Source organism: Chroicocephalus ridibundus, chromosome 1 (assembly GCF_963924245.1).
Source record: "Chroicocephalus ridibundus chromosome 1, bChrRid1.1, whole genome shotgun sequence".
Taxonomy (NCBI): domain Eukaryota; kingdom Metazoa; phylum Chordata; class Aves; order Charadriiformes; family Laridae; genus Chroicocephalus; species Chroicocephalus ridibundus.
The window spans coordinates 155,215,868-155,229,093 of record NC_086284.1 but is presented as its reverse complement, the minus strand read 5'-3'; the positions used below and the strand labels follow the sequence as shown (position 1 = coordinate 155,229,093).

Here is a 13,226-nt window from a genome sequence, read left to right as displayed (position 1 = left end):
CATGTTGCTCTTGTCGTGGCCCTCACAACCCTCCCACCATCCAAAAGCCACAAGAAGAATGCTCACACTGGAAAACTACACATTGCACATGCGTATAGTAAATAAAAGTTTACTCCACATATTACTCCACAGCCAGTGGAGCTGGTGTGTGCACAGATGAAAAAAGCAACAACAGAAGATTGTAGATGAGTGTGAAACTGTTACCCAGGAGCCTAAGGTAACAGTGAGCAAGTGCAGGAGCCTAATGAAACTGAAGTAGAAACTGACAGAAAACATGGGTCACTGCTGTAAGCATACCTCTATTAGAGGAGTGTGAAATCCATTAAATCTACAAATACAGCTGCCAATTCCTCCTTCCTGATGTAAACATGCAAGTAAAGCCTTGGGAAAAAACATCCCACCACCAGTAAAAAATTGTGGGTTCAGGCACATATCCGAAGTCACTACACATTAAAGCTAAAATAAAGCACACTACGAACGGCATCACAATAGTCCATTCTTACCTGTACGTACTCAAATTAAGCAGACCTCTTGCCTGGGAATTTGTGAAAAGACAGTCCCTGAGCAAAACATCCCGTCCTTCTATTTGACATGTTGTCATGTATAAGAGTATAACAAGCGCATGTCAGAGGTTTCAAGCTTATTTTATCAGCTTTGCCCTTCCACATCCATAAAACCATGCTGCTGTGACACCGCAGGCATGAGCACGGCGTGTCACACCTGCTGTCACATCACCGAATCGCAGGGTTTAAGAGAGATGAATGAGTGCGCGTGTTAGCCTGCTCACAAGCGACAACTTTCTGAAGTTTGGATTTTATGGTGGCTTATTTTTACAACACGGCCAAGGTAAGGCAGATAACCAGCCCAAGCTGACCTCCCCTTTTAATAGCTCTGCGTTAATGCCGTCGCAGCTGCCTCCCGAAGCATAACGCGTCGAACAAGTCTAACGCAGGTTTGTTGCCGAAGGGGGCAAAGAAAGCGGCACCGGGGAGGGGCAGGCGTGGGTCGGTCAGAGGAGGGAGACTGCCTTACTGCCAGCCCAAGAGCTGTTAAAAGCACAACTTCGGAACGTTTCGTGCCGAGACGGGGGCTGAGGGTACGAGCCGCCGGCTCCGAGGGACCGGCCGGGCTCCCCCCGCTCCCTCCCCGAGGAGCGGCTCTGCCGCCGCCCCCGCCGGGCCGCTCTTGCCTTACCTTCACCGCACCGGCACGCCCGGGAAAAGTTTACTTAAATAAAAATAAAGCCTCCTCCCTGCCTTTGACGAGGAAACGCAAGCTGTTCTGTGCGCAAACCGCCCGCCGCACAGGCTCCCGCGGGGGCTCGCCACACGCCCAACGCGCTCGGCGCAGCCACCCGGGCAGGACGGCGCCGCCGCCTCCCCCGCTCCCCCCGTGTCGGGACGCCCCCCCCCCGCGTCCGCCCCGGCAGCGGTGGGGTTCCGCACGCCCCCTCCGTGCTGCGGTGCCGGCGCTGACAGGGGGGAAGCCGGGGCTGAAGGAACCGTTAGGACCGTTACCTGCGGGCGTCCTGCGGGCGGCCGCCAGCGGCGGGGGTCCGGCAGGGCAGGTGGGCGCTGCTTCGTTAGCGGCAGCGGTGGGGTTGGATTTCCTGCGGATGGCCGTCCGCCTGAAGTGCGTGCCCTCGGCTGCGCTCATCCTCGGGGCGGGGGAGACACGGAGAGAAGCAGAGTGAGGGTCGGGGGGGGGGGGGGCGAGAGAAAAGCCGCGGGGTCCTCAGCGCCCTTCCCGCCCCGGGGAAGACGGAGCCGGCATAGCCCCGAGGGCAGCGCCTCCTTCCCCGCCCTCCCCGCGCCGGCCCCTCACCTGCCCGCCGCTCCCCGCCCCTTCCCTTTCCCCGCCAGCACCTGCCCGGGCGCCTCCTCCCGCCGCCCTGCCCCGGCGCTACCTGCACAGCGGCCGCAGGCCCCGGGCGCGACCCCCCGCCGACATGGCGAACCCCAGCCCTCCGCCGCCCGTCCCGGGGCTGAGCGGTAACTTCCCCGAGCCGGGGTCCCGCCGCGCAAGTTCCTCCCGCGGCCGGAGCAGGGAAGTGGGTGCCGCGGGCGCTGCACCTGCTCTGCTTCCCGCCGGCCGGAGCTGAGCCTCGCCGGGCCCCGGCCTGGCCCTGCGGGGGGGTCCGTGGCTAACCCCGCCGCGCCCCCCCTCACGCCCAGCCCCACCGTCTTCCTGTGCTGCCTTCTCCCACCGTTCACCTCCGAAATGCCCTCCCTGGCGGGGGAGACCATATTCCTGTGAGGTTTATTGGTGTACGTAAAAGAAGTTGGCCATAATGCAGTTCCCCGTCCCTCCTTTTCCGACAAAAAAATTGTCAAAGACATCTGAGTCCTAGCACTTAAAAGTGAGGTTTGATGCCAGGGATGGAGCTGCAATACTTGCATCAATAACAATTCCAGCTAAAATGGTTCATTCGGGCCAAAGCAATTGCCTCCCTCCCTAAATTTTACTCAATTTTACTCAGAAAGGCAACCAGAAGACTATGCTGCTGTGAGACCTAGGATTAGGTTCATTATTATAGCTGCTATTTACCTGCTTAACTGGGACATGATGTTTGGAGGCAGAACATCTCCACCTGTGCCACCATGAGGGTGGGTAGCAGCGGCCTGTGGTACGCAGGGTGAGAGCTCTTGAGTCTGTCAGGGAGCGTGATGTGCAGTTAGAGGTAAACCAGTTGCAAAGTGGTTCTTCTGCTATGTGGGGACTTCCTGGGGTTTGGAAATACCAGGTTTTAGGGCTTCTTTAAAAGGTGGCCTCCTGTTTCATAAATGCTGCCTCATTTGCCATCAGCAAAACTTGGACTATTTCCTCACAAAAGAGAGGGCTCACAGCTGCAATCCAGGGATGTTCTCTCTCTGGTGATGGTCCAAGACAACCTTTAGTTGCCAGGAAGCCCATGAATTGCTGGAGCCTGGAAGAATATTCTGGGGAAGTACCTCTCTGCACTTGCCCTGCTCTTACATCTTCTTTTGGCCACTGTCAGAGCCGGGAAGTGGGCAAGAGAAACCTTTCATTTGACCTATGCAGCCAGTCTTACATCTTCAGCAATAAGACTTTACGGACTGCTCAGGCAAACTGCTGACTTTGCAACTCCCTGTCTCCCAAGGCACGAGGAAACCTTTTGTCAGCACCCACAGCACCCATGCAACATGGCTACATCTGCACGGGGGAATCACGTGATGGGGTCTTCAGCTTCCTCCAGAGCCCTGTGCTAGAGTGCGAGGCTTCTGCTGAGTCCTTTCTAGCGGGCTTGGCATGCAGGACCAGATGGTAACACATTTTCTTCTGATGTCAGGGGAGCACCTGTGTGAGGCACCAGGCATGTCTGACCCACGGGAGGCACGGCAGCAGAGAGAGGCCGTGGTGGTGCTACCCGTACCACACATGCAGCAGCAAAGCACCACGAGGCGGAAGTTGAATGAGTGGGTCTTCTGCTTTCAATGTTAGACAGCAGGTCAGCAACAAGCACAGGGGGAACTGGTGTAGCTGGGACATCTGCCACCACATGCCAGGGATCTCACTCTTTTGGTCTCTCTGTGAAATCGTACTGTTCTGGAAGAGAGTTGATATCTTACAGCCACGCCTTTCATTTCCCACTAAAAATGTGGCAGTCAGGTCACCTCCTGGATTTTATTTGCGTGCTTGCAATTGCAAGCATTGGCTTTTACTTTTGCAAACATACAAGAAAAGCAGTGACTCAGAGGTAAAAGACTGATTTATTTCCTGACTTTATTCACCTGACCTGGGCTGGGCATACGGAGATGAATATACTTATCTTATGAAGAGCACTAATACCTGCTGACTTTGTTGCAAGGAGCTAGAGGTTCTTGTAAACTTTAGCTACGTACAGTTCATGGATGTGTAACAAGGATCAATCATTAACTCATTGAGATAAAAATCTTATTCCGGAACGCTGCTGTGCATTTAAATCTTCCTCTGGACTCAGACCAATTCAGGTACTGGGTAATCTTTAGTATTACTCATTTAAACAAGGAGAGAGCAAGAGAGGAAGAGAACCTCTCATTAATAATTCTCACAGCACTTCACCAAGGAGGAAGTATCAGCCTCTCTTGACAGGGGAGGAAAATGAGGTATTATGGGAGGTGATTTGTTCAAAGTTGTTCAAGATGTCAATACAGTTGTAAAATGCAAATGTTAGCTTATGGGCATGAAAGTAAGGTTGAAAGAAAGTAAGATTGAGCTTTCTCTGTTTCTATCTAACTGAACTGAGATTAACCCAAATATTAACCGATTGCACAACGGCCAATCTTTAGCCAGGCATAATTATCACTTATTATTGAACTTTGTACTTGCTTCTTTAAACACAGAGCTCTGCTCCTGGAAGGAAAACAGCTAAGGAAGCAAGGGCAAAGGCGCACACCCCATAAATCCCAACCAAATAGTAGCAACTATGTTAATTTTGTTTTCTGCGATGTTATCAGTAAGCAGCAACTTATTACAATGTCACTCTGGAAAATAAAGGTCACCTCAGAAAAGAGAATCGTGACAACTCTGTGGCCTCAGGAAAGCAGTAACAAAAGCTCATTTTCTTGAGAAAATCCTCCTGAAGCACACTGATCTATTTAAAGCAGTGAGGTGGCAGCCTGTGATAGAAGAAATTCACGCAGGCAGTAAATTCATGGCAGAGCATGTGTAGGCTGCAGTGCAGTACAGGCTTCTCATAGCAGTTTATTGTCTCTTTTCTTTTCAGTAAGTTACAGCACAGACCTGGAGCAGCTGGTTCAAGCTGGTTCTGAACTGCCGTACGCCAGCAATGGGTCCGTTCTGCCTGCTTTAACAGGGTAACAACCAGCCGCCCCTTCTGGCATGCCCTTCCTCCTTTTTTTATACACGGCTCTCAATCTCTCTTGTTCTCCATCTCTGGGGAAAGACAGAGAGTCTTTTGGCAACATCAGCAAGAGGAAAAACATTTTTTTTTAAGTGCAAAAGTCAATCTGAGATAGATATTATCTTGGAAAACGTCACTCTAAATGATTAAAAATTTTGTGTAATAATTGGAGATGGTATCCGAGAACAGAAAATACTGCATAAGCTTAAATTTAGACAGTGCTGCCAATTCTGCTTAAAATATACGAAGGTCAGAAAATGACACTACTTGAATAAAAGCCTTGCAGCATACCTCCCACCCTAGGCGACGTGGGAAGAGTTACGTACCCCTCTGTTGTATGGTAACTGAGGCAAGCAGTAAGCCACAGCTAATCCATTCGAGTGTGGGCACTTGCTGGGCCATCTGGCTCCAAAACTTTCTGTGGGGGTGGTGAGAAATGCAGTGGTGGAGACTTGGTTTAATGATACCTATTTGCATGCGGGAGGAACAACAGGAACACTATGGAGGCACACAGAGGTGTAGAAGGAAGGCAAGGACAGCTGGCAAGGTTTAGCCTCAAGAAAAAGTCGAAAGAGCGCTTCTGGCATGTGAAAGGCTTGCAAGCACTAATCTCATACTGCTGGAGCCCCAAAGCATTCAGGGAAACAGGACTTTATAGGCAATCTTTGTTTAGTTTGTGAGAAAACAAATGCTTCACTTTTTATGTAAACCATTGTTCCCCCAGTAAACCTCTTTGTATTAACCTTTTCTTCTTCTAATGGAAACAGCCTTCAGAAAATTCATTTTTAACTAACTCCTTGAGTGAGACTGTTTCTGTTGTTGCCTCTGGTCAAGTTTCTTTATTTCTGCTGGAGTTTAGCTTTACTTTCTTCTCAGTTACACAATAAATCTGTTCCTGGATTCAGTTTATGCCTTTAGCTTTGGTTTCTTTGAGTACCACCTTGTGCTGTACCCCACAGAAGTCTGTGTAGTGACATATTTTTAGAGCATACAGGACCCTGGAGAGAAGATGCACGAACTCATCACCTAACAAAAATGCATGCATAATGTTTCTAAACATTAGCTTATTTACAGCTACTTTGGACGGTACTTTCTCTGAGGTCTGACAGAAAAATGCCATTCTCTGTTAGATACAAAACTCTAAATAAAAACTAAAATTAAAATGCAGTTTGTAGGGTAGAAAATCCATACTTAAATCCATAGCTAACCAAGCCAAGTCCTGCCTAAGTTAGGGTACAGCTCGTCATACATTTTGAATCTTCCGTGAACTGCATATTGTATAACCCACAAACCAGTTCTGCCAGTAGGGAAGTATAATGAAGAACAGGAACTGATATAGCAAACGATAGAGTAGGATACTAATTAGAGAAGAATCTCACTTATCTCAGGCCCTCATGCACATTCCAGATGAAAAGTCTCTTCCAATGGCAGCAGCAGTTACAATGCACAAAGCAACTGCAGTGTGTGCAACAGAGATACCCAGACTAAGCAACCAGACGCGAGGCAGATACTTAACCTCGGTTAAATCAGCAGGCAAACACAGAAGGCAGCGTTCAAAGGCATAATGTTACTTTCAGCCCGAGGCTGCAGACTCTGGCTTCTTAACCTGGGGAGTGGCTCACAAAGATGAGAGGGACTCAAGCCTGATGCTTGTTCCTTCTGCAGCACCCAGTGCGTGTGTCAGAACAGGGTGTGGACTCTGCATTTATAGCATTATGCTGGCTTACATGAAAAAATGCACCCAGTTATTTTGTTACTTACTCCCCATCGAGAAGCCTTCAATTGACCGTATCTTAGAAATGGCTTTACTTCCCCATGAGAAGGAGCTGCAGGGCCAACAGTGTGAATTATGAGTCAAACATCAGAAGTAACCCATGACAAACAGTCCAGGGGGGTTAGACAAATCCTAGGTATTAACTGCTGGAACAAAAAAAGTTTAGGTAGGTGGCCCATGGAGGAAAATCCGTGACAGTTTCTTTTCACCCAGGAAATGCTTCTAATGTAGATCTTCGTTCCGTTTTGCTTGACTGTCTAAGAGGGAACATTGCTGCGTTTGATCTGTTTCCCCCGTTGTCATTTTGGGCCCTGTCAAAAGTAGTTATGGGAGCTACCAAGCAGCAGGTTTTGTCCAGTTCCAGCCACTGTAATAAAGACTTATTTATACTACCTACAGTCAGGGATTATTTCTCTACCACACAGATCACAGAATCACAGAATGGTAGGGGTCAGAAGGGACCTTCGGAGATCATCTGGTCCAACCCCTGTGCCAAAGCAGGGTCACCTAGAGCAGGTTGGACAGGAATGCATCCAGGCAGGTTTTGAATATCTCCAGAAGGAGACTCCAGAACCAATCTGGGCAGCCCATTCCAGTGCTCTGTCACCCTCAAAGTAAAGAATTTTTTCGTCATGTTGAGATGGAATTTCCTGTGTTCCAGTTTGTGCCCGTTGTCCGTTGTCCTGTCACTGGGCACTGCTGAAAAGATTCTGTCCCCATCCTCTTGACACCCAACCTTTAGATATTTATAAGCACTGATGAGATCCCCTCTCAGTGAATGCTAACATGTAGCTCTGCAAGAACAGCACTACGATAATCAAAGGAGGAAACATTCCTGCTATGTACGACCTCCATGTTAATTTTGTCTTGTCCCTTCTTTGCTGCATAGTAGCATTTTGTCTATTGCAAGCAAATTCTAGGAATTTATGGAAATCATGTGGAGATAAAGCTATCACACATATCCCTTAGTTTTGCTGAAGGATTGCTGCTCAGAGGGAGTAATTGCTATTTAATCAGTTTTGTTAGATAAGTCTTGCAGAATGGCATTAATTTAACAAAGACTGATTGCTTTTAGAAGTCAGACTATTCTTCATTATCACCATCAAACATTAATGAAATATGTTTCCCACTATGCAATTTCTGTCAGACATTTAGATACCATTAGCAACAATGCTTTAGCTTTGATTTGGATTAACTACAGGTGAAAACAAACTTCCATAAAGTCATGCTAGTAAAAAGGAGACAGAAAGCAAGCTACGCTTGAGAAAATGTTCTATTCTCCTCCTGTTCCTTCTTTCCTTCTGCAGTGACAGCCAACAGCCACTATGAAAAAAAGTTAAAAAACCATGGTCTAAACTCCCCATTTGAGACATCTTAGGAGGGACAACTCTTTTAGGTGCATCCAACATCCAAAATCAATAGCCTCTCTAACTTTTTGCCAGATCAAGTTAAATTCACTGTTGAAAATTGTTTAAATTAGGCAAAGCTGCTACTGGTATGGCCCACGAGTTCCTTGTGGTCTGACAGGAAAACATGTGCCAGCAAGATCGTCGGTGGGCTTTTCCAAGGGGTCGGTGGGGAGCTGCAGGTGGTCTGTGCTAACCTGCTGATGGTGGCAGCAGCCAGCTCCTAGCCACCAGCTCTTCTGGGCCCTGCAGCTTCTCCATTTTCTCAGACGGGCCTGCGCCCGGTGAGGTGCTGGGACAGTTGGTGGTGACTCCTGGGGAAAAGATGACAGCTTGTGTGGAAGGAGCTGGTGGCTGCCATGAGCTGTTCTTCTGGCGTGCTCCCTGTGCACAAGCACCAGGGAGGGCTGCAGAAGGGGCTCTGTCTGCATGGAAATGTGTGACCATGAACTGAAGTGATCTTTTGCCATTGCTTTGCAGTTATTCCCAATGCCAACCTCTCTTCTTCAGTGCTATGATGTATGGGATCGTACTTTGTTTCAAGAGCTGCGTACTGCTTAAGTGCTGTATATATACATTAAATATTAACCATTGTCTCTCTATGAATGCTTACCTAAACAGTAAAGCAAAATGTTTTGGTTCTCTCCTTAACAAATCAACACCTGCAGAGCAATTGGCTGATAAAACATGTTGTGAGAAGAAAGATGTAGTTATTACTTCCAGCTCTGTGGAGGAGAATATACTGGTCTCAATATTGCAATACTCCCTTAACTTTGTTTCTTTTCCTTACTGTAAAAAGCAAGCTGTCAGGTACTTAAGATTTCTCCTAATGAGGCGTATGGTACATGCACAGGGGTTTCAGCATGCTTCTCAATAATTTATAGTGACTTTAAACACAGAGACTTCAAAGCTGTTGCTGCATTTGCAGACAGTTAGCTTTATCCGCCCTTGTTTGCCTTCATTCTGTTCTGCATTCCACAGACTCCCTTGGATCTTTTGGGGCTGAAATGTGATTATTTGGAGCAAAGGCTGTGAAAAGGATATAAATGCTTCTCCCGTTCCACTTACTTAAACTCTTTCTTGGATCCTGAATCTCAAAAATAGCATTCCATTCATATTTATAATTTTTAAAGTGTATTTTTACCTCCAGAGATGTAACATTGTCTAATTTTAGAATTCAGTACTTCAAGCAAGATTTACAGTATACATCCATGGCCTTATGCTCTGCAAATGGCTGTAACTTTACCATACTGAAATGTGCCGTGCTTTTATATTCAAACATAAATAGCACTAAGCATAACTGTATAGATGAGGAGTCTGAAACTTCAGAAACTCCAGAATCTTAATTTTGGCTCTGTCACAGATTTATATTCACAATTTTGAACACAGTCTTTAAAAGGATGCAGTCACTTTAAAGGAAATCCAAGTTCTCTACCAAAAAAAGAACATCTATATTTTACTGAGGTAACATTGTTTGGGGAAGAAAAGTTTTCCCATGTTTAGGCAGTGTTTTTATCTTGGGCCTAGTGAGTCAAATAGCCTTTTTGGTTTACAGGCCTGGCAGACAGTTAGAAGGAGGGCATAGGTCTAAGGAAATTAAAACCAGAAAGCGGATGTTAAACCTCTGCTATTTATAGCAAAGATCTATTAGCACCGCAGAAATAGGGAATGGCCTCTGAACCAACTCAAGCACTCGAGCAATGCAGGTTCTGGAGCAGGGTATGAACCGCATGGACTAAATAACTCACCTTGGTGAGACTGCCTGGCTACTTTGGTGTTCCAGTGTGTGCAGGGTGGACATACGTGGAGAGGTGAAGGGTTACATGTAGAGAAACTTGGCTCACTTTGTTCAGTATTGATGTTTTCCCATTGCACAGTCTCGATTTGTCTATCTGTAGGTGAGAGATAACAGTACCCATTTTGCAAAGAAGTTTCAGGAGCAAATTAATATGCATAGAGTGCTCTGAAGATAAAAAGAGCTACTTTGCATTTGGCTTAGATAACACAAACATTTGAAAGCAGTGGTGGCTTCACAGTGGCATTTTCTTTTTAAGTAATGTAGGACTTTGAGATTGCTGGTATTTGTATGCAGTGCGTTTATAAAAGTTCTAATTTCATGTTTTGCATGGCTGAAGTTGAGTCACAAGCTGGTCATGAAAGCAGTCATCAGCCACATCTTCAAATTATATGAGATACTTCATGTTATGCCCCCAGTTCTGTCATCTGCTCCGCACAGGTGAATGCCCAACACCCAGATGGAGCACACTAATTTCCGTGGAGCTACGCTCCAACCCAGGGATCTCTTTAAATCAAAGAAACTAACTGAATGTCAAGTCCATTAACTCAGGTCAAAGCAAGTTTCCCAACCAACTGTGAATTACATAGGTCAAAACCCACCTGATTCTGAAGTAACTTGCCTGGTCTAGGGCCTGATGGTAGCATCCGTATAGCCACAAAGGGCAGCTGCCGCTTCATCTTCGAGCACTAACAAGCTGTATCGCTGTAGAAAGAACTACCTTGGGTGGTTCAGCACTGAGCCATCTGAGTTTACAGAGGTCATCTGTATCTAACAGAGGTTTCTTACTGCTATAGCAAAGCCATTTAGTCTTGTACAGGTGGATAGAAGACGACCTGTGTGCCTTAAAAACAGTAGCTCTTTTTCTCCTGTGATCATAGGCCTTTCCCATCCCTCTGAGGACGAACAAAATATTGGGCCCACATCCTCTGCATTCAGAATTTGATCTTCAAGGGAGCTCTGTACTCATGTAGCTTGCCATATTATATTCCTAATCTGAGTAAATAGGCTCAGTTTTAATACCTTAACCAATATGACAGCACTGAATAGCAAAAATCAATTTCCTTGATAGAGGTAATCAACACTTAAAAAGATGACAGCCCTCCCCAGGTAGGGAATCCTATGAATTAAGTAAAATGGACAGAACTGTCTCAGTATTTATTTCCAAAGTTTCCTGATAACTCGCTTCAGGGAGATGAAAGGGCTTCCTTCCCTCTGCCTAATATGTAGCTTTCTCACAAAAAACATTTTCTCAGTCATGTATTATTATAACAATAATTTAAATGTTTGGGGGTTTTTATCTAAAACCAGCCACCAAACATTAATCCTGAAGCTAGATACCTCCAATATGATATAGGAGAATTTATAAATAATAATGAGTGAAATGTGTGTTTTCTAATATACTGCTCTAGTCAAGAAGGAATTATTCTTGCAAAGGTCAATATTTTCTGCGGTTATTGAGGTTTTGCTGAGTTGCCAACTATAGTATTAAGGCTCATTTTTGTGCAAAGTTAGGACTTTCTTCTTTCATTCAGACAATCACTGAGAGGAAAGCAGTTGTGCCTGTGCCTTTAGCATACACAAATAGATGAGAGCTGGCTTTATTCCAAATATTTTTTCCCAGGATGCACGTTGTTGTTGTTATTATTATTATTATCTATTTTAGCTCCATTTTCACCCTGTATTTTATTCTATATAGAAAATATTTTCTTCTGTCATTCACAGGCTGCTAGAAGATGTGGATGTCAGGCTCTTTAATACGGCCCTCTTCAGAATTAGTACCCCTGTTCTTATTGTTGGTCTCATGAAATCTGGGTTTCAACCTTGTTCAAAATTATGCAGTAATTTTTTGTGCTCAACCTGAGTTGTCAGTGTTTTACAGTGCTAAGAGAGTCAAACTATGGCTCCTGCTGCCTTTAGGTATAACTGGGAGTTCTTGGCATTTCTCTAAGCCTAACTGCAGGATTTACCAACAGAGGTATCCAGAAACTTGCAGTGGCAGTCACTGTAAACTTTAGCTTCGGGATCTTTTCCATTATCATCTGGCATATTTCTGTAGGAAAATCAATAGTTCATTTGTCAGAAAGTACCTACTGCTCCAGAACATGGGAGATATTCCACAGACATTTTCTTTGGAAACAGGAGATATATTTTTGGATTTTTTTGTTTGGTTGGTTGTTTTTTTTTTATTCAAACTATTTCAGTGACCTTACTCATACCATTGCCTTTCAGAGAGCTGCACAAGAGCAGCTGAAGGGATGATAAAGAGGAAGGGGAAGGAGCAATAAGGGTTAGAAGTTTCTCAAATCGACTTTGCCATGAGAACATTCCCGCAAGGGGCAACCCTCTGTGAAACTGCCGTCAAAACAAATACGCTGAGGAAGAAAAGTCTGCTCTCCCCCTTTTTTTTATTCTCAAGAAGTCTTTTAATTTAAAAGTGAAGAGAAGCATAAGAAAACTCTACCCTGAGCAGTCAGACTTCTGCTAAAATGATCATGCAACACCATGCCAAAGGCATTTCTGCAATGAACACAGAAAGGTGGGAGACCTCCCCCTGCTACATGAGAAAATGGAGGAAAAGAGAGAAGTGGGAAGAAGACAAGTAACAGCCCTTGAACTGCATTTCTGTCACCGTGCACAAATCCCATTACTATCCAAAGCACCTCGCCAGGCAGCCAAAAACAAAGACAGCCTTCCAATAGTTCCCACTGAGTCAAACAGCACTGTAGGCTCGGAGGCGCAGTCCTTCCCCCGGGCTCTCAGCTTTTCCTGGACCCATTTCCAAAAGCTGGACATTTGCTGCCCCTCCAAGACCCTGCCAGCAGTGAGGTTCACCGGAGGAGCTGCAGCGGCCACCTGCCTGCCAGGGTCATGCTCCCGGACCACTGTGGGACCGGCTGCTGAGGGAGCATTGTGACCCCCTTGCTGTCAGAGCAGGCTCTTCCACAAGGGATAAAAGACATTTCTTACTTTAAAAAGCAGGTATGGTGCGCTGTATCGTACACAGCACTCCCAAGACAATTTTATGCCGACTTCAGCTCTCCCTTTGCTTCCACATCCCCTGAGGATGGAGATTTGCAACTTACAAAGCATTCTTGTACTGGGACGTTGTGCAGATCTTGCAGCATTTCAGAGATTACTCAAATCTGTTGGAAACAGTAGAGGGGGAACCAGTCTTTATTTTAGTGTCTGCCTCAGAAAACAGAGGAAGCATCTCTGCTTTAATTCTGATTCCCTTTTCCTTTAATGCTGATTTCCCTTCTCAATTTCCTATCTGATACCTTTCAAACTTACAATTACGGATCTTTAAGAACTAAGTAAATGCAGAAGTATAAGCCAAGCCAACACACTGCAAACTGACATAAACAGAAGTAGACCAGACAGCAC

At 45.9% G+C, this 13,226-nt stretch overlaps 1 protein-coding gene across 2 annotated transcripts in view; it reads right to left on the bottom strand.

The window, feature by feature from the left end:
- Positions 1-1,820, bottom strand: part of FGD4 (FYVE, RhoGEF and PH domain containing 4) — a 113,735-nt gene extending 111,915 nt beyond the window's left edge. The window contains exon 1 of one of the 2 annotated variants that reach the window (XM_063319410.1): positions 1,518-1,820. In XM_063319410.1, the coding sequence (XP_063175480.1) occupies positions 1,518-1,656 (139 nt within the window). In that variant the 5' untranslated portion in view covers positions 1,657-1,820. Of the gene's footprint in view, positions 1-503; positions 767-1,517 lie in introns of those variants that run through there. The other variant, XM_063319457.1, reaches the window with a different exon arrangement.
- Between the last annotated feature and the right edge of the window lie 11,406 nt (positions 1,821-13,226).